This window comes from Amphichorda felina (assembly GCF_050947745.1).
Source record: "Amphichorda felina strain 45539 chromosome Unknown scaffold_4, whole genome shotgun sequence".
NCBI lineage: Eukaryota > Fungi > Ascomycota > Sordariomycetes > Hypocreales > Bionectriaceae > Amphichorda > Amphichorda felina.
Genome location: NW_028145046.1, coordinates 424,375 through 444,060, shown reverse-complemented (window position 1 = coordinate 444,060; position 19,686 = coordinate 424,375). Strand labels below are relative to the sequence as shown.

The window sequence follows — 19,686 nt, the reverse complement described above, 5'->3', positions numbered from 1 at the left end:
ATATCGACACATTTCCACGACAGTAGACCCTCGGCTCTTGCCCCCCCGGGATAATCCACCACTCCCAGTGCAACAAAGATGCGGCCAGGGGACTCTTCGTGTACCTGAAAGAAGGTTGCAGAGCACGCCTTGCACGAATAAGTAGTCGTCGTCTGTTCGTCGCGAGGGGCGCGGGAGTCTCTTCCAAGTGTCCCAAGCGGTGTGTCCTCCCGAGCCCCAACCATGTCCAGATCCGTGCTCGACTCAAACAACGAAGCAGATGACATGTCAGGCTTTGCAACAATACTCCCAATGGTAACACTGGCCCAGAAAACAATATCAGCACTCACAGCTTGTCGAGAAGCGGGACGTGCGTCCACAATCAACCGAGGCTTGTCATCAGGAGCCGTTCTAAGGAACAGATTGACGCCGTTGCAGTGGCACGCCAGTCGTGTGAATACAGGCCCGTGTTCTTGATCCCCTTCCTCTTCTGTGAGCTTGAGACCGTATGGCCACCCCAATGGCAGTTCCTCACTCTTGTTCCCGTGCCCTCTCCAACGCTCCAGAGGCTGCCCATCAGCCCACTCTCCCAACAGCACCGACGCGCCCCCATCCACCGTATCTCCCACAAAGATGTTTCTCGAGTACCGCACAAGATCTGGCCAGTCCTCCACCAGGGCACTCGTTACCACCTCGGGTGGCTCCCCCGGCCTGGTGTCCCTGCAGAAGAGCTGCGATGCGCACGCGCCGCACGAGAAGACGTCGGTGCCTGACGAGAAGGGGTAGCGCTTGAGGCGCGAGAGATCCTCTTCAGGATTAGGCCAGGCCGTGCAGCCAAAGTAGAGGGCGCCAGTGTTGCGGCGACAAGAGGTGCAGTGGCAGAGAGAGGCGTGAAGGGGCAGGGCGGATGAGGGGATTGACGTGGTGAAGACGTGCTTCTCGCAGTGGCAGCGGGCTGTGAGTAGGACTGTTTGATGGGCTGCATCCATGGTCAGGTATAAGGGTGATTTTCAGAGGAGTATGGGGATTGAGGATCTGTTCTGACTATGAGACTGAGAGACTGCGTGTTGTTGAATTGTGGAAGACTGAAGTCGGCGATTCACATCGAGTGATCTGCACGCATGTCTAAGTGGCTTGGCATATGGCTGACCTAGGGTGTTGCTCAAGGTCTCGATAACACTTGACAACTTGGCTTCTGGATGTTCACAAATTACATCCTCATTATTCCTAGGTCTAATCACTGCATATGCATGTATATATATGGTTAATTGAGGTCGTCGCACGTGTTCTGATAGGCCCTGACCATCTCTTCGACAGAGTCAAGGAACTCTGGGAGACGGCCATCCCTTTTACCGAGTTCATCTACCATTGTTATGGACCCCTCTGTTGCTTGAACACAGTCAAATTTACTACTCACTTACATGGACTCAACAACCAAGGAGTTCAAAAACAACCATCAGTTGTGGGATCATTAAAAACACATCATGAACCCTTCACTTGGGAAAACCGAGAACAACTTCAAGCTCACCTATAAATATAACCCAAATCAACTCATTCCCCTCGAAACTTATCTCTCCTCTCAACCTCTTACTGCATCAGCAACCAAGAACCCACAACCACAACTCCTACTGACCTGTCCATATAGCATCCGGGGTGCTTAGTCTCTTGGCCACGAGGACTCCCAAGCCAACCAGGCCAAGCCATCATGGCTCCCTCCAGCAACCACCAGGGCAACGAGCCCATCACGGAGACATATCTCCCCGCAATCAGGCCCCTTCTCGACAACGTCCGGAACCTGCGCCGGCTGCAGCTGGACTGCAGCATCTGCCGACAGCGCATGTCCCCCGACCCCCTGATGCTCGACGACGACATCTGCACGGGCGTTGCGGTGCTGTGCTGCGGGCATATGGTGGGCTTCGAGTGCCTCGAGATGTGGTTATCCCAGGCGTCTAACCGTTGCCCCTGCTGCAACAACCAGGCCGTCCACCCCGGGTGCGGCCACCTGGCGTCTCTGCGCCGCTTCTATGACCCCAACACGGCCCTCATGGGTCTCGGGGCCGCGACCTCGGTGCCCAGCACCGTCCCCGAGGGCGGCGTCCTGAGCGACGAGTGCATCTTCTGCGCGCTGGACGACGTGGTCCTGCAGCTGGCGGAGCTCTTCGGGTCCGACCTGTCGGCGCAGGCGCACGCCGCGATCGGGGGCTACTTCTGCATCCAGGCGCGGTGCCTGACCGAGGGGCGGCGGCACAACCGCTTCTTTGCGTGGGACGCCGAGGCCCGGGAGGCGTACGAGGTGGAGACTGAGGAGGTGGATGAGCCGGCGCACATGCTCAGGCTCAGCGAGAAGGTGCGCGAGCACCTGGACAGCGTGGTGGACGACAGGCTGGACGGCCGCGAGGGCCAGTGGGAGACGGAGGGCCTGCGGCTGGACATTGGACTTGTGGTGTCGGTGGAGGACCTAGACCAGGAGACGTTGGAGGAGCTGGGAATCGACGATCACAGTGGCTGGCCACTGCCAGACGAGAACGGCGTCTATTTCAGCCTGGACGACGTCTAGTCCGGAAGGGTGGTTGGGTGTTGGGGTTCTTGGGTTGCCGACTTCCTTACGGGTGAGTGTCTTTACTGTTTCTGTTTTGCTAATTTGGTCTGAGTAGGAGCAGGTTCGCGATTCGCATAGACGGGGAAACGGCGCATGGGAAAGGGGGATATGGAGTTTTGATGATATTAGATTGTTGGACAGGAACAGATTGGCACAACCGGGGGAAAGACATCTATAGCAAGATAGAGATTTAATAAAATAAGAAGAAGAAGAATTCAGCATCGCCATATAATGTGAATATTCACCCCAAGTTGATGGGATTCTCAGCGGTCACCTCTGGCTCCAGAGACAGCAACTCGGTCGCCTCAGCCATGCCATTGGAGAGATGGGTAAAAGAGACCTTAGGGAAAAACAATGGGATACGTACTTTCAAGAAAACCAAAATCGCGTCTGCTCACGACCCCGGCTCAGGGGCAGTTGTGAAATTGTGAGGACTAGGTCTTTCGTTGCAAGTTGTATCTCGGTATGTGTGGGGTTTGTGGGGGAGTAGGGCTGAGAGAGGCAATCTTAATCCTGGATACACGTATTTACCCCGTATATTCATGTATTAAATATGATGCCAATCCTTTGACGCAAAGGGATCACATGAGTAAGCCTACTTTGTAGTACTTACAGCGAGCCGATTTTGGATCCCTCCACTTGTACAGAGTAGATAAATGTGTGGCATTCGCACTGCTACCGTGAAACTGTGGTTGTGAACATGAACATGGAAGATCAGAACAGCGCAGTTCAACAGGGGATCCATCCAAGTTGCTGCGCCACCCACAAGCACTCAGACAGCCTGCAGTCACTAGGCACTCTCGTCGGTAGTTGCTTGCGGATAGTGGAATCGATATCGAATGAAACTGAAGTCGAATGACTCATTCTCCCGACACTGGACACTTTGAAGTCAATTGCAACATCCATCAGCACGAACAATCGAACATAAAAACACCAGAACCGGCCACTCGCAACAACCCCCACATCAATCCACCTGAGCCCCTGAACATGCTGCTGCTTGAGCTCCCCGTTGAGCTGCTAGAGACCATCGCCGCTCGCCTCCAGGGTGTGGCGCCCATCAACGCCCTGTCGCAAACATGCACAAGCCTCCACGCCATCCTCACCCCGTTCCTATACCGCTACGACGATGCTCAGAACGGCCGCGCCGGCGCCGAGGCCATGACCTGGGCTCTGAAGCGCAACAGGATACGCACTGTCGAGAGGATCATCGCCTCTGCTCCCAGCGCCCTCAAAGTGCGCCACCTCACCAGGGCACTGCGGCTGCCCCGTCATGAGATATTCCAGCTCATCATCCAGGCGCCCGCTCTCCAGGAGAAGCTCAGGCGTTCCAAGGGCCTGGACGAGTCCGGCCGCAGCGTCCTGCACGCCGCTGTGACCAGGGGACCCAATGCCGCCGTCATCTCGCTGGCCACGGTAGGCGGCCCGGCCGTTGTGCGAGAAGGCACGGGCTCCCAGATCCCCCTCATCGCGGCGATATCCTCCCGGCATCTCGGAGCAGCCCGGATCGTGCTCGATCACGGCGCCGACGTCAACGCCAGAGACGACGGACAGCGCTCTGCCCTGACCCTGGCTGCCGGCCTGCCCAACCTGGAGCTCGTCGAAGCTTTGATAGAAAAGGGGGCAGATCCCGCCCAAGACCGCGAAGCATTGGGGGCGGCTGTCATGGCTGGAGCCCTAGACGTTGTCAGCCTCCTTCTCGAGCACGTAGCGAGAGCAGAAACCCCGTTTTCCCACCATCCTAACTGGCAAAAGCAATTGCTGTGTCAGGCGGCCGGAGACTATTTAACTTATTCCAACAACCCGGACCCCCAGCGCGCCATCATTGTCCAGGCTCTGCTCGACCATGGAGCCGACCCCAAAGACCAGTGCACCACACTCGAGAGATGTACACCCCTCGCCCGATTTGCGGCCAAAGGACACGCCCAGGTTATCGAGCTACTACTGGCCCTCGGGGCAGATCCCGGCACTAGCGAGAAGCCCCTATGGAACGCAGTCATGTCAAAGTCCGTCGAAACAGTCAGGCTGCTCGTCTCCCACGGAGCCAATCTCAATGGATCGGGTCTCCTTCTCCAAGCAGTAGAGTACGCAGATAGTGATCACTTGATTGTTGAGTGCCTCGTCCAAGCGGGCGCCGACGTCAACGTCGTGAGACGGTTCGACGGCATCACCCCATTGCATCTAGCCGTGGAGCAGGGAAATGTAGGGATGGCCAGGTTGCTCCTGGAGCATGGGGCCGACGCCCACGCTGTCAACAATTGCGGAAAACAGCCTCTTCAATACGCCTTTGGGGCTCAGGAGGTGGAATTCGTCGACCTCTTCATTTCCCACGGCGTCAACGTAGATGCCGCCGTGTTTGATGAAAAGACACTAGCAGCTCTTTCCATACACCGCTCTCCCAAGCTGGCCGAGCTCCTCATCACCAAGCACGGAGCCAACGTCAACGCCCGGAGTCGCGGGGCCAACACCCTCCTGCATCTGGCGGCGCGGGCAAATCCCTATCCTCGCGTGCTCGACGACCAGCGCAGCCTCCTCAGAACCATGATTGAGAACGGCGGCGACGTCAATGCGCCAAACGCCTGCGGCCAGACGCCGCTCTCCCTTCTCATGGGGGTGGGCGATGCCGACGCTGAGCGACTGGGGATGCTGCTGAGGGCCGGGGCAGACCCTGCCGGTGCTGCGAAGAACGGAGTCCTGCCCTTTCTCAAGGGCTTGTTCAGGGGTAGTTCCAAGGCTGCCGAGAAACTCCTAGAACATGGCTACGACATCATCAACATGACTACACTCTCGGGGAGGACTCTTCTTATGGAGGCCGCAATGGTAGGGTACCTCGACGCGGTTTACGACCTCCTCAACCTGGGGGTGGACGTCAATGCTGTCTCTGATGATGGGAGGACGGCTCTTGATATGGCCTGGGCTGGACTTGGAAGCCCGACGGGGCGGCTGCTGCGTTCACGCGGTGCTGTGGCACATCGCCTGAATGACCGTCAAAAGAGATACCTCGAGCTAATGTAGAGCTATAGGCCGGTGAAATTAGAGGATTTATCATAATAACATACAGTAAGATGCTGTACTTGATGACTTCTTTGTAGCGAGAGGCCTAGTAGGGAAAAAGAAAGAGCAGTTCCTGGGCTGAGTCGGCGACAGCCAGCAGCGACAAAGATGGAACAGGCCACAGTGGGTGGAGGCCAAGGGGGTACGTGCCGCTTTCATTCTTTGTTTGCTCGCTACTTTGAAGGGACACTCTGGTTTTATGTGCGGTTTGTTCAGATTCCGCCTTCTTTTTTGCACTTGATCACTGGCGCACCCTGGAAATGGGAACAATCAAGTCTCTCACAGTCCCCTGCATTCAATAGCAAACACCCAGAGACACATCTGACAACATATAGAAGCCAAGATAAGTCCCTGATATTTCTCCAATCGAACCGCGGTAATTCTGAAACCCCTTTGAACGGAAATACAGCATCCAGGTTATTTCCCATGAATAAACACTCCGACGTCGTGAGCCGCCTCATGGCTCGCAAACGCCTTGCCTGGGTCCCTCCCGAGGCCATGCGCGAGGCCATCCTCGCCTACATCACCCTCGTCGCCGAAGGTCTCACAAAGGGCACATGGCCACCCCTCAATTCACAGTTCCTCGTCGACCCAGAATCTGGAGCATTTGCCATGGCTCCACCTCTCTCCGGATTTCAGTCCAGCCTCTACTCTAGCATCGCTCTCGTTACGGGCGTCAACACGCAAGATATGGTGTGGCAGCAGATAGTCACAGGTGTGGCAGTCTGTATCAGGCTGTGGCTGGATGAGGTGACTTGCGATGCTAAGGGAAACGAAGTGGCCTCTTCCGACCTCCATGTTCTGGACGTGGACGCCCTGTACCGCGGCTGGGAGGAGATCCGGCCGGTGAGTAAATGGAAGAGAAAAACCAAGCCCTTAACCACCGAGAAGATGGCCGATTCCATGTCCGACTTGGTTCGGTCGTTGTCGGTTGTTCCCTTGAAAGATAAGAAGTGCCTGCACAAGGCCAACGTAAACGTCTGGGCGAATGTTCTGAAGCAGCAGTGGCGCTTGTATCGACGGGGAACACAACCAGCTACAGCTTTGGTCCTTTCTTCACCCTTTCAATCTGAAGGATGAGAGATGGTATTAGATTTACTGCAGTATAAACCTCATGCGTCTTATTTACAGCGTTCTGGATCTGGTTTTTCGCTCTGTACCTCTAGGAAGAAGTATAACAGCGCCACTCTTGTGATTAAAGAGCTACAAAATGGAATAGAGGGCTGAGCAGGGTAGCTTGTACTTTGAATTCATTATGACAATAAACAGATGGCAGGCCAATGTGTGCGGTCTCGGCGCGTCGTGATACCCTAGGGCTTCATCATTACCCATAGCAACAATAACCTTAGGGCGTCGGTGAACCCAAGTATGGAGAAGCCCTCAATAATATCCCGCTGAAGGACAAGGTAAGTGGAATAATTATTCGTGTTAGACTTCAGTGAAATAACACTTAAATATATTGGCGACTTTGATTAACTGGGGAAAAGCGAAATTGTTTGGAATCAGATCGAGATGGTCCATCCAGGGCTAGTGATTCTCTAGAATCCTCAGCCCCAGTGATGCCTCTGTTGTCCCCAGCGAAGCGAATTGTCCAATTGGGTAATTAAATCACACTTGGAAATAATGATAGGTATGCAGTCATCATCAGCCGCGAGGAATCTGTACCACGGGGCCTGTCAAATAAATTGAGGCACCTGGCTGTATTGGAGGCCAAGAGCCATTACTTCCAGGGCATGACAAGGCCCCCCCACGTCCCCCACGGCCCCAAATTTGAACTCAAGCCATCTGTTCTGTTATATTTTTCCGTCACGTTCGGCTGATTTGCACTTTCGATTGGGAGCTCGCCGTTTGCTCGCTTCTGAACCCCTCGATATGCCTTTATAGGCGGTGCCGGCACAAAACTCATTACTATAGAGGAACTACTTGTATAAGTACGAAGTGGCCATACAGTTGCCTACTAGTAGGTTGTATGTCTAGAGGCTGGGGCTAGAAAACTTGAATGAATTGGCAAAATCGAAGACCAGAAGGTTTAGCTAACCCCATTCCAATGGTTCAGGTCTGGATCAGGTCATGTCTGATCCCAGCACCATGGTGTCGGTGCTCAGACACCCTCGTGCATGCCGGTAGAGACAAACGTATTAGTTCGCACCCGTACCCGACCCGAGGAATGTATCTACCAATTGCAGAGTACGAGTGCGATAGTCCATTACCCAATAAAGGATGTTACAATGAGCTATGATCCGCAATGTCCATACAAAACACACCTACCTATCTGTTACTCAAGCATGTCGGCACTGCAACTTCGGTCAGCGGCCAAGGATCCCCGGCCAAGGACGATGCCTCATGTAGTATTAGTAGTAATGGTATCCGTAGATGGACAGCTTTTTCAGTCTTAGGTCAAAATCTGATGTGTCGTTGATTCCCTGAACGAACTGCCGTGAAGCGATAAACTGTGTGCTCATTCAACGTCGAATCTGAGGCTCGGTTTGCCAAGTCATGAAGCGCAGAAACGCACCCTTGTTGCCCGTTTTCTCCGTAGACCGGGGGCGGCCGACGCTTATCACGAATGTCACTGAGGACGTCAGAGACCCTCATCGAATCTCCAGACACGCAGGGCTACAGCAACTGTAGTCTGTTTGGAGGGCGCAAACGCAGTCCAAGCTCAAGTGGATGGGGCAGCTCCCTTCCCTCGTACTACCATGTATTCAGTGTCTTGAGGTATTAAATAGGTATTATGACGTCCAAGGTCATACGACGTGTACCTACTCGGATCCGCACACGCGCGTAGAGTTGCGAGTGCGGTTTTATTCTTGGCTGGGTTTCTGATGTATCGGAACTCACATTCATACCCATGTTCAAGCGCCGCCAACCCCGGGCTAGTTTTCCATTGCTTGCAGATGGTGCAAGGGGCCCCAGACTCCGTGTCTGGGACCACATTAAATCGACAAAGATTGGGTCTGCTGTTCCGCCGCAATGAACGCCGCGCCTCTCAGACGCCTAGCTGGCGCCTGCTAGTCAGCGATGGGCGACAGGTGACCAAGATATGTCACGACTTGTAGTTAGTATCATGTGATGTTCAGTCAGAGGTGGATGAACGTGACCAGTTACGAATCGTAATTTATAAGAGGTTGCTCTGGAACTCTACAAACAATGGAGGCCACGAAAGACTTTGCCGTCGATCAGATAATGCGATTGCCAGGGGCGTAATGCGAAAGCATTGAATTTACAGTCCAGACGGACAGCTGCGCTTGATATTTCTTCGTATTAATCTTGCTATACGTGGGCTGTTAATGACTATCCTGCTTCGATATTTCAAAATCAATGGACCGAGTTTGTAAGTTAAGATCCACGACCACTTTCAGGCTCATAGATATATGTATTTGACTATGGGCGTGTGTCAAGGAGAAATACACTCCCACATTCTCGAAAGAGCCACAATGATAATTCCGGCATCAGACCATTGTTCATTGTCTTCGGATTCGTTCAAATGAGTACAGACGTAACGCTCACGTCTTGCCCTTCTTATCGTACCACGTGCCCGTCTCTTCCAAGAGCTTAACCGCCTTCTTCATGTCCTTCATATAATACCTACTAGGAGCCTCCCGCAGCGTCCTCGGCAGCTTCGGGTACCAGAACGCTACGCTTCCCGCAACAAAATGGAACATGCTCTGCTTGAACGGCGTAATCTCGAACCCAAACTCGCGCTGGAACCGCTCCGGCAGCCAGTTGATGCTCAGCAGCCGCGCGACGGGCAGGTTGGGCAGTGCCCACAGAGGCATGGCCTTTGGCCAGAGCAGGTCCCTTGCGAGGCTGCGGGCCCAGTCGGTGATCTGGAGGGCGCGGACGTTGTGGTCCCAGTAGGCCCAGAAGTCGTCGAGCGTCTCCGGCCACATGTCCGGGGGCATGCGCAGCGAGGTGCCGTAGATTGCGCTCTCCCTAAAGAGGACCTCCTGGGTCTCGCGCGACATCTTGCCAAAGAAGGTCTCGTGCACGACAACGAGGGACACGAAGAGCGTCGCGGCGGTCCACTTGTGTAGCTCCGGGTCGTCGGCGTAGTAGCCCTCGCCCTTGACATCCTTGTGGGCCGAGTGGATGGCGCTGAAGATGGCCTCCTTCTCGCGCGGGGTGCCAAAGACGGCGGCGTTGAGGAAGCGTGCCGTCGTCTTGAGCCGGTTCATGATGCGGTAGGCAAAGTTGGAGTGCTTGTAGGAGCCCTCGGCCAGGCCCGGGTGGGCGAACTGGCAGATAATGGCAAACTGCCCTCCGGTGAGGTAGATTGCCTCAGTGCTGTACTTGCGCAGCTCCGTGGGCACGGCGATGGTCTCGAAGATGTGAGGCTTCTCATAGGCGACCTCCTTCCTCGCCCCGGCGCCAAATCCCATAGGGCACGCCATTCTGATCTTCGGGAATGTCTCGTCTGCAAGAGTTGTTCTCAGGTGGGTTTTGTATTAGACAGAGTATCCCTAACCGGCAAGGTTTCCGGGTGCATCATCCTAGATATTATAAGCTGAACGATATCACCAAATAATACGCGTAATGCCAAAGAATCGAGGAGCCCCAACCGACCCAGCCTCGGTACTCCCCTTTACGATATATTCGGGATACCGAGGTTTCGTTGTGCTTGGTGGTAATGTAGGTTGAGGAGGGCGATATGGATACCGAATCGGGTAACGAGCTTTGGTGGAGTGGCAGATCGGACGCGGGGCTCAAGAAGGCATGCTGCTTTGGACATCACTGGTGTACTGCCAGCAGATTTCACATGGAATAAATGAGGGGCATACAGCTTCATGTTATAAATCTGCTGCGTCTATGGGAAAAACCCTCGTGCGGATGAATCCTTGGTCCCTTGGGCCCAAGTCAACAAATGCGGCGATCAATATAGTGGGTAGTACGGTGAGAGCTCCAAAATCCTAATGACACCCTCGAGACTTACGCATGAACCATCTATGCCATCCGGATTTGAATGCGGAGTTCATGGGGAGAAGATTCTCTGAATAACATACAAGCATAGATGCTTCCGGTAGCTGGCCTACCTACTCCTTATGCATGCTATCTTGTGGGAGTTCCCACTTTCCAACACCCTATTCAAATCAAGGGTCTACGTATAGGGGCGACTGGCTTGCAGTATCAATCCTCCTGAACGTCAACCTACTCAGGTCCACCCCCTCCAGCACTCGTATGTTGACGGGGTGTTTCTTCGAGGCCCTGTACTGCCACTTCGTCTTTTCATCGTTGGCTGGCTCAGGCTGCTGCTGCTTCTGCCCCTGTGAGGAGGCCTGAGGCAAGCCCTTGAGGACCTCAGGGTCGAAGCGGTTCGTCAGGTGTACGCCGCAGGTCCGACAAAAGGTCTTGCCCACGAAGCGGCGCCCGAAAAAGTACCAGCCTATGTCTGCTTCGTCGCCGGCCAGAACGACTTGGTCGTTTGATGGGTAGATCCAGATGTAGCCACCCTAGGATTAGATCGATCAGCCTTGGTGAAACATTGGGAGGAAGTTCCAAAGTGTTGCGGCCTCGACTTACACGCTCGCAAATGCTGCAGTTGCAGACGACAACAGGCGACTCGTCGAATGTTTCATCGATGGGTTTGGACTTGACGGCTACCGTTACTTTGCCACAGTGGCAGCTCCCCATGTAAATCTTGGCACCCTCAATCTCAGCTCTCGGCAGCTCCCCTCTGTGGGTGGGTGGTTCGTATGTGGATTCATCCAGAAGTTTTCTGCCATTGAACCTGCAGCTTTGGGTCAGTTTCCTCAAAGAGGGCAGTACATCCGTCGGGGTGTCTGACGGTTTAACCTCAAGATCTCCAGTGTTGATTCCTTGAATAGCGTGCACCTGATATCAAGTTGGTCAATACATTCGCAGGTACCAAGTGGCCGCAGTATACCTGTCTAGGGGAGGTATACATTGATGGCGAGCTCCATTCTTCGGGGGATTTCGTCCGTGAGGGCGCTTCTCATGAGTGCCGTACCGCAATTCGGGCAAAACTGATTCCATTTTGTCAGACTGCATAAGATCATCCCACAGAAAGTAAAGTAAGTATGAAGTCACCTGGTGCTCTTGCCTCTTGCAACCAAACGAATATGCCGTGAGCTGGGCTATATCGCCCTTGACAACCCTGAAGCTCTTCCGTTCAAGAAATATCCATAGACTGCCCTTTTTGAAACAGATGCTACAGTTGCAATCGGTCACCGACTTTATCTCGGGCACGTCAATCTCGTACACAAAGGCTCCGCAGTGGCAATTACCGCGGTAGGTTTGGAGGGGTTGCTCTGCGTCTGCCATGGTGAACCAATGGTGTATAAATGTGAACTAGTGGCCTGATAGTATAACAAAGTTGCAAAGACACGTACGTGGATTGTCGATGGATCGAAATAGGTATAAAGAGGCTACAAAGTCAGCTTTTGTAATCCTCATTGGGTTCATGGTGTCAGTAGACGGAGCTGCCCGCATGAGTCATTTGAACACGTTGCTTGGTGATCCCAGTGTATGGGGTAGGTGGCATGGCATTAGGTACTACACCGTACGCGTAGTGTACGGATCAGGATGTGGCCGAGTCTGACAATCTGAATGCCCCTGGTTGGAGGCTGACACGTCGCCACGTATCACAGCAGCCACGGACTTCAGGTCGGCTGTGAACACAAAGGGATTACAGGAGCCATTAAATCTGAATATCTTCGAACCCGGCCTGCGAGAAAGTTGCCCCGAGAACGGGTGTGATTATTGATGTTGAAAGTTTGATTAATATTTATGTTGTTACAGTCGTGTCCATGATGAATGGGTATATCCTCCAATGCCTTCCTTATTTTTCCAATGCTTCCCTAGCAACTCCAGTTAATTAAAAACCACTTTATACCTTTTCCGAAAGATTGTCCTTTTGCGCCACATCACCTCCAGCAGGCGCTTCCTCTGAAGAGGAGTCATGCTCTGCCTCTGTGGCAATCTTCCTGTCCTGCACCTCCAAAACGGTGAAGACGGCCGGCACCAGGCTGACCGTCCAGAAGACGACGTTGATGATTGTCGTGTGGAAGAGCGAGAATTTGCTAGAAACGGAAATGTTTAGTATTGATGAATAGGAAAGAACACATTGATCAGGCTGGGGATTTTGCTTACCTGCTGCTGATTCCAAACGACGCACACTGTCCCCAACTCTCCACTCCGCGCAGAAGACCGGTTGAGCGGCTCAGCTCCAGAGTGCCATCACCGATGGTTCCCATGAGGAAGTACAGGTAGTTTTGGACCATGTTGCCAGTGGTCTGCAGCATGATGTACATGCCAAACGCCCTGCCGAACCCGGGCGAGAGCCAGTCGAGGGCCGTGGCGGGTGTGTTGTACTGCAGATCATGCTGGACGATCATGACCCAGATCCACATAAGAGTGAAGCTTCCGGCGGATATGGCGAAGCCGTACCGGATGCGTGTCTAAATTTCATTCTGTTTAGTGGATGCAAGTACAGCAAGATGCGGGTATTTGGCTCACCTTTAGTGTGAGACGGGTCGAGTCAAGGAAGATGCCAAAAATAATACAGGCCAGGGTGCCCGTGATGGCGGACAGGAATGATGCCAGGGCACGAGCACGAACGGAGAAGTACAGAGTCAGATAGGTCGAAAGATAACCCTGAGTAGGCGCGATGTTAGCATCACAGCTATCACTTGGACCAAGAAGGCGAGGAGGAGGAGGCGGCAGCTTACCCAGTAGAACCAACTAGCGAAAAAGATGGGCAGCAGCAGGCCAATCTGGCGCGTCGTCACAGTCTTCCAGAGCTTGCGAATCTGCTCGCCGAGAGGTGTCCGGCTCTCCACGACGATGTGGGTGCCGTCGGACCGATTCGTCTTCTCTGGCGGGGACAGCAGAAAGGCGAAGGGCACAGAGACGGCCTGCAGGACGACAAAGACCAGGAGGGTCACGTAGGAGACCTTGCCGGCGGTGGCGCGGGTTGCATTGAGGCCGAGATTGATAGCACCGCCGATGAGCTGGCCGCTGTTCTTGAAGGCCAGCCAGAGGGCCAGATAGCGGCCTCGTTTGGCGTGCTCTGGGTAGGAGAGGATGATGGCGCCCTCGGCCGCCCAGTAGAGACCGGCGCTGATTCCGCATATGGCGGCGCCGAAGATGACGAACCATCTGGGATGCATGTTAATACGTGCCCGGGGTAGGCAATCAGGGGCCTGGGATTAACTTACTCTGTCCCGTAGCGGTTGTTCTGGTACAGGGCAGCGCTGTAGACGCACCAGCCCAGAGTTCCGGAGACCAGAGTCCACTTGACGCCGATCCAGTTGACAAAGATGGGCGAAAGGACGCAGAAGAGGCCCATGAGGCCGAAGACCATCGAGTTTCCGGCATTGACCTGATCAACGTCATGCTTGGTTAGCCTACGCGTTACATTCCTCAGGTCCGCGTATTGGACATTACCAGATACGGTTCCAGTGCTCCTCCGGCACCAAGAGAGTTATTCGCGTTCTGTGGCAATTCTCGGTTAGCAAAACGTACGGCTCATCTTGAATTGCCGAGCGGCGAGCGGGAGCGACAAACCCATAAGCCAGGTCCGAGAAGAGCAATGATGCCACAGATGATCATCTGGGCGAGGACGCTGCGCTGGAATTCCAAAGCCATGGTGGGCGTGATGATGGACTGAGACACGTGGTTCAAACCGTCAAACGTGGCAAAGGTAAAACAATACCCGTTGCCGATCCCATTGCTTTTAAGCTTCCTGTCCCCCGGTAGCTCGGCCACCAAGCCTGGCGGAATTTTTCTAGACGAGTCGGATTGTCGGATTGCACTGTTATCGGCGCGATTGCGCCATCGCCCACGGCTATCTCCGCCATTGAGATATCGCGGTTCGCTTCGAATGTGGATATCACCATGGTGGACCTGACTCGAGTCACTCGAATCGCCCGACCTGGACTGATTTCTCCACTGTTAAAGTGTGCTAACCTCCGAGGTCGGGTTGTTTTCTTGTCATGTCCCCCTATTTGACTGCTCTGGGGGCCGTCCAAATCATTTTTTTCAGTGCGCCTCTTCTTCCGCAATGTCCAAAGACGAAGACCAGAGCAGTGGCGGGCACTGTAACGGCACTCTCTGCACAGCACCACAGCATTGTCTCAGACACATTTTGACTGTCATTGACGTTCCCCATGCTAAAAATAGCTGCACGGGCTCCCGTTGGCCCGGTTCGATACGTGCCCCTGGCCTCGTGTGAGACTTAAAAGACTGGATGAGAATAAAGATGACTCGAACTGTCAATATGCAACGACAATCGTGGCCATTGGGCCATCACGGTAGTGAAAGGGGTACTCTGCTGATCAGGCAGTAGATATGGATAATGTGATTTGAGAACTGCTGAGTTCGCTTGGATCCTGGAAAGGGACATAAGTATCTATCGCCTACTATGTGAGCATCCGTATGACTATATGGTATTGACATAGAGAGAAAATAATGCAGTATATGTGAAGTGAAATCGACAGGAAGGGGGACTCGTAACTGGGTTGGGTATCAGATTGCTGAAATCATGGCGAATAGATTTACTCGGGCATGGACTGTAACTCCTTCTCAACTTGCTCCCACTGGCCCTGGACCCGGTATCCGCAGAGCCACGTGTTCCCCTTGGAGTCCTTGCCGACAATGATGAAACCCTCGGGGAACTGGAATGGGACCTGGCAATGGGCGATGTACGACGCGTAGAGCGGCGTGTCCCTCGGCTTTACGGCCGCCGCTGAGAAGTCGGCCGCGAACAGATCGGCCTGTGTCCAGTTGGAGAATGAGATCTGGTGGGTTGACCCATTGCCGATGAAAACAGGCAACGGGGCCATGGCCGCCCGCACCATGGCTTGGTACGCCTCGACCTGCTCCCGCGTGCGCTGCTCGTTGATGGCGGTCCGAATCTGCCCCGCGATATCACCTAGTGGCTTCTCTTTGAAGTCCTTAGCAGAGAGAAGCACGTTGGTGAAGCCAAAGCAGTTGGACACAAACGGCACGTCGGGTTCCAGCAAGTCCTTCTCCAGCGTCCGCCGGAGCGACATGGCAATCTGCACGGTTACGGGGCGCTCCGAGTTTGGTGGTAGATGGGACACCGCGACTTCCGACCACCAGGCCATGAGGACATCGTTCTCGGTGACGGATGGGTTCTCGACGCCGGCGTCCGACATTTGTTGCAGCGCCTTGACGCGCTGCTTCTCCAGGAAGGCGGCGGGGATGCAGACCATGCGGTTTTCCTTCTTCCCTGCTAACAGATTATAGCCATTCCTGAGGCCATACGAGAGCAGCGAGCCCGTCGACATGACCTGGTCCGCCAGCTTGTGCTTCTCAGTGGGATGCTTGCCCAGCTCGGTGAGCGGATTGGTGTCGAACCCCTGCTGAGGGGGGATCTCCTTGCCCTGCATAGCGAGGACCCAGCATCCGACCAGCCACTTCATGCCCATCGCATCACAGGCAATATGTAGCCAATGCAGAGTGACAAGCGTGGCATCTTTGAGAGAGACAATATGAAGGCCCAAGATCGAGCGGTCCGAGTACAAGTAGTCATCAATGGTGGTCGGACAGTCCGGGCCACATGCCAGATCGAGGCAGTCATCAGGATCGCACACGATGGCCGGGCGTGTGGACGGCCCTGGGATCCGCGATGCGAGCGGGTGGTCAGCTTTCGTCACATGGCTCTCGTCCACGTGGGTGAAAGAGATGGCAGGCCGATCCCGGTTGAACTGTTCGGGAATGTGATACTCGAGGCCGCCTTTTGTCTGGTTGTACCGAGTACGTCAGACGAATGTTGCCGCACATGGCAAGAACAGCGGAACGGGGGTGGGTGTACTCACGTCTTTCCTCAGCCTCCCGCCTAGCTTGCTCCATGTTGTCTGAGATACAAGGTGCTCAAGGCTGGTACGGAGCTTCTCGGGGTCGAGAACATCGTCAAAGACCTTCAGGTTATACAGGGCAATCCTCCGATACAGAGGGCTGTCGTCCCAGTAGTGCACAGGAATGACCCGATCAGTCGGGACCCGGGCGGGAGCCGACCTACTCGTACCAAACAAGAACGGCATTGCACAGACACTCGGACGTTTTTGATCTGCAGATACTTGGATGTGAAGTACAGGCTGCAGACGAGATGCATGCAACCAGGGACAGGCGCTGGGTTCAACGTTGGACGGATAGAAGGACGCAACGCAAGAGACAAGGAAAGTGAGCGAATGGAGAAGGTTGGGAACAGTGAGGAGAGTGTTCCCGGGACTCGGGACTCACTGGTCCAAAAGGGGAGCCGAGGAAATACATTAAATCACACTGCGACGTACAAGGCTACCTAGCTAGGTGCTGCCTATGTTCTGCGAGCTTTCGCATTGCAATGTCTTCTCGCGCCAACAGGGAGCAAACAGGCATCCAGGTCATGGGCCCCTGGGGTCCGGGGACCCGGGCTTGTCAAACCGTTGCCAAGCTTCATAGGGAGTACGACGTAGTGATGGTTCATTTTCCAGGGCCAATTTGACGGGGGTACGAGCACTCATTAGCTTGGGTGCCCGAAAACGGGCAAGTATCTGTAGAGGGGCCGGTTTCCTCCTGAAGATCTGTCGTGCGAGGATAGGGATCAAGGGCACGATTTGGGATCATCTCGGATATTCGTCGGCGGCGGTTTGTCCCTGTTCAGATGTCAACTGCGAAAGACCCTCCCAGGACCCTGCAATTGCCTCTCAAGCCCCTGTCGAAGACCTGTCACTGCCCTGGCAGGCAAAAGACTGAGCGACAGGCAGGAACTACTCCGTAAGCAGGGAGACTACCAACGGGAACTACTGGCCGGGGAAAGTGTCGTGGTCCACCCGCGGCGGTCACCCCTGCCTTCCTGCCCATGTCCTTGCTGCTAATGGATCATGGATGTCGACATGCAGATGCATCCCCGCTGTGTCTCAGAACCTGTCAGAAGTTAGCACTACATTCCACACCTTATCCACAATGGACTGCAATAGACCCCACGCTTCGCTCTTGGGTTGCTTGGTATTATGAGATGTCATCTCCGTCGATGCTGTTGGGCGGAGCGTTGCTGTATGATACATGCGCACTGGCACTCCAGGAGTCCAAAAACCCCATGCCCACACGGCGCAGCATGCCACCATGAGTTGGGCTTTGGGCTTCCAGGAGCCTGGTTCTTCTTCCCAAGTCCCGGCTTTTGTAAATTGCTCACGCCATCCGTACACCAGGGCCTCCACCAATATAGCCGGGGGTCTCTCTTAATGCATAGTACTGACGGTTTCTCCAATGCCCGGCTCGGCAGTTCCCCTGCAAATTCCCAGAAATATGGACTGATCACAATATGTAAAACGCCGTCCCGCTCCTCGTCCGTAACCGTTCTCCATCGTTGGCTGTCGTCGCCACGATGAGATCCATCGACCACCTTACCGGCGGAGAGATTGCCCAGATCGCCTACGACCAGCCACCCATCAAGCCATTCGGGGTCGGATTCGCGTCCGAGGTCCTGACATACATCCTGACCATCCTTTGCGCCATCGTCGTGGGACTTCGGGTTTACGTGCGGACCTTCAAGGAAACCACCAAGCAGAAATGGAGGATAAATGACTACCTTGCTGTCTTCGGGTTTGTAAGTCTTGCGCCCCCCTTGTGCCACGTCCACCTTTTGCGCCATCGCGCGTCAACTGACCGAGACCTCTACGTGCCTCCAGCTGCCCTTGATACCCGCCGGCGTTTTTGCCGTGCTTTCCGGTCGGTATGGCATCGGTCAACCCGATTCACACTTCAAGAAATTTGAGAATCACGAGTTTCTTAGAGTCCGTGGCCTGGAGTATCTCATCTGGTACGAACTCACATACTATGCGGCCTCGACCATCACCAAATTTGCCATCGCCTTCACCATCTTGCACATTTGTATGGACAGGAAGTACGCCTATCTCATGTACAGCATCATGGTTATCATGGCCCTAAGCATGGCTGGCTGCTTAATCGCCTTGTTTGTCAATTGCCAGCCTTTCCCTGCCTACTGGAACCCGAAGATGTACGTCTTCTCTCCCCATACTTCCTCTCCCCGGTTTTTTTCTTTTTTTTTTTTTTGTTTAAAAAGAGACGCCCGTCCTGATAATCTGGAAGTGGCCATTGCAAGGATGTCCAAGGCTTTCTCATCCTCAGCTACTGTGGAACCGCCGCTCAGGTGGCCATGGACTGGTCTTGCGCCATTACGCCCTTCTTCATCGTCCGTACCTTGCAGATGCCCAGGCGCACCAAGATCTCTGTTATTGCAATTCTGGGACTAGGTATCCTAGCCAGCATCGCCGCCTTGATGCGCATTATCAGCTACAAGTATATTGATGAGATACGTTATCCAAATGATCATATGCGTAAGCACACCCCCCACTCCTTTCCGCTTATCGAGCTGTGGAACTAATCAGACGGATCCTCTATTAGTTGCCCAAGGCCGCCTCATTCTCTGGTCCGTTTTCGAATCGAGCTTTGCCATAATAGCGTGCTCGCTGCCTCCATTGAAGAAACTCTTCTCCAGCTGTCTTGGGCGCTCTACCAACCGCTCAAATCTTACTCCTGGATCCGTAAGTCTCTCCCCTCCGCCCCGCCACCACGCCGTCTCCCACCACGGTTCGTCCATCTTCTAACATGATCCTGTCTTCTGCAGCGAGCGCTATACAACAGTGGAACCGCTCTAAACTCCCTGACGCCAAACGGGCAGTCCCATGCGACGGTTTCGACCAAGGGAAGGTGGGATCGACTCCACGATGACGATTCGAGCGCGAGACACATCATAAAGTCGACCGAGGTCCACATCGATACGGAAAGCATGACATCCAGACCTCCGTAAACAGGGAGCTAGGGAACATTCTGCGTTATGTTTGAAAGTTATACTACGAATGTCGTTTTCAGTATTACATTTCTCCTTGCTACAAGACCTTAGGTATAGAAGCTAGATTTATTAATGAGATGCAAAGGGGCCAGACCCCTCGTTTCTTTCAATGCGTTTTTCAGCCAGCAGCACCCACGTTGTCATGATCCGGGCGGATGGCACCAAAAGCCAGTATTGTCTTAGACAGGTCGCATCGCACAACAAGAACAACAACGCATCC

General features: G+C 54.1%; 6 protein-coding genes across 6 annotated transcripts; 3 read left to right on the top strand and 3 right to left on the bottom strand.

Moving 5' to 3' along the window:
- Positions 1-1,684: 1,684 nt before the first annotated feature.
- ACO1O0_003882 (uncharacterized protein) lies at positions 1,685-2,536 on the top strand (the record flags this gene model as incomplete). Its single annotated transcript, XM_083193325.1, has 1 exon — positions 1,685-2,536. The coding sequence occupies one exon, from the start codon at positions 1,685-1,687 to the stop codon at positions 2,534-2,536; it is 852 nt and encodes a 283-aa protein (XP_083050273.1).
- A 1,029-nt stretch (positions 2,537-3,565) lies between these two features.
- On the top strand, positions 3,566-6,709 carry ACO1O0_003881 (ankyrin repeat domain-containing protein; the record flags this gene model as incomplete). The annotated part of the gene is made up of 2 exons (XM_083193324.1): positions 3,566-5,586; positions 6,046-6,709. 2 exons carry the CDS (start codon positions 3,566-3,568, stop codon positions 6,707-6,709), a joined length of 2,685 nt encoding a protein of 894 aa, XP_083050272.1.
- A 2,426-nt stretch (positions 6,710-9,135) lies between these two features.
- Positions 9,136-11,911, bottom strand: ACO1O0_003880 (uncharacterized protein; the record flags this gene model as incomplete). Its single annotated transcript, XM_083193323.1, has 4 exons — positions 9,136-10,046; positions 10,782-11,079; positions 11,150-11,461; positions 11,678-11,911. 4 exons carry the CDS (start codon positions 11,909-11,911, stop codon positions 9,136-9,138), a joined length of 1,755 nt encoding a protein of 584 aa, XP_083050271.1.
- Positions 11,912-12,476: 565 nt separating this feature from the next.
- On the bottom strand, positions 12,477-14,236 carry ACO1O0_003879 (uncharacterized protein; the record flags this gene model as incomplete). The annotated part of the gene is made up of 6 exons (XM_083193322.1): positions 12,477-12,669; positions 12,740-13,047; positions 13,106-13,243; positions 13,318-13,747; positions 13,807-13,970; positions 14,156-14,236. 6 exons carry the CDS (start codon positions 14,234-14,236, stop codon positions 12,477-12,479), a joined length of 1,314 nt encoding a protein of 437 aa, XP_083050270.1.
- A 908-nt stretch (positions 14,237-15,144) lies between these two features.
- Positions 15,145-16,656, bottom strand: ACO1O0_003878 (uncharacterized protein; the record flags this gene model as incomplete). Its single annotated transcript, XM_083193321.1, has 3 exons — positions 15,145-16,356; positions 16,432-16,630; positions 16,652-16,656. The coding sequence occupies 3 exons, from the start codon at positions 16,654-16,656 to the stop codon at positions 15,145-15,147; spliced, it is 1,416 nt and encodes a 471-aa protein (XP_083050269.1).
- A 1,322-nt stretch (positions 16,657-17,978) lies between these two features.
- Positions 17,979-18,998, top strand: ACO1O0_003877 (uncharacterized protein; the record flags this gene model as incomplete). The annotated part of the gene is made up of 3 exons (XM_083193320.1): positions 17,979-18,200; positions 18,283-18,611; positions 18,704-18,998. The coding sequence occupies 3 exons, from the start codon at positions 17,979-17,981 to the stop codon at positions 18,996-18,998; spliced, it is 846 nt and encodes a 281-aa protein (XP_083050268.1).
- Between the last annotated feature and the right edge of the window lie 688 nt (positions 18,999-19,686).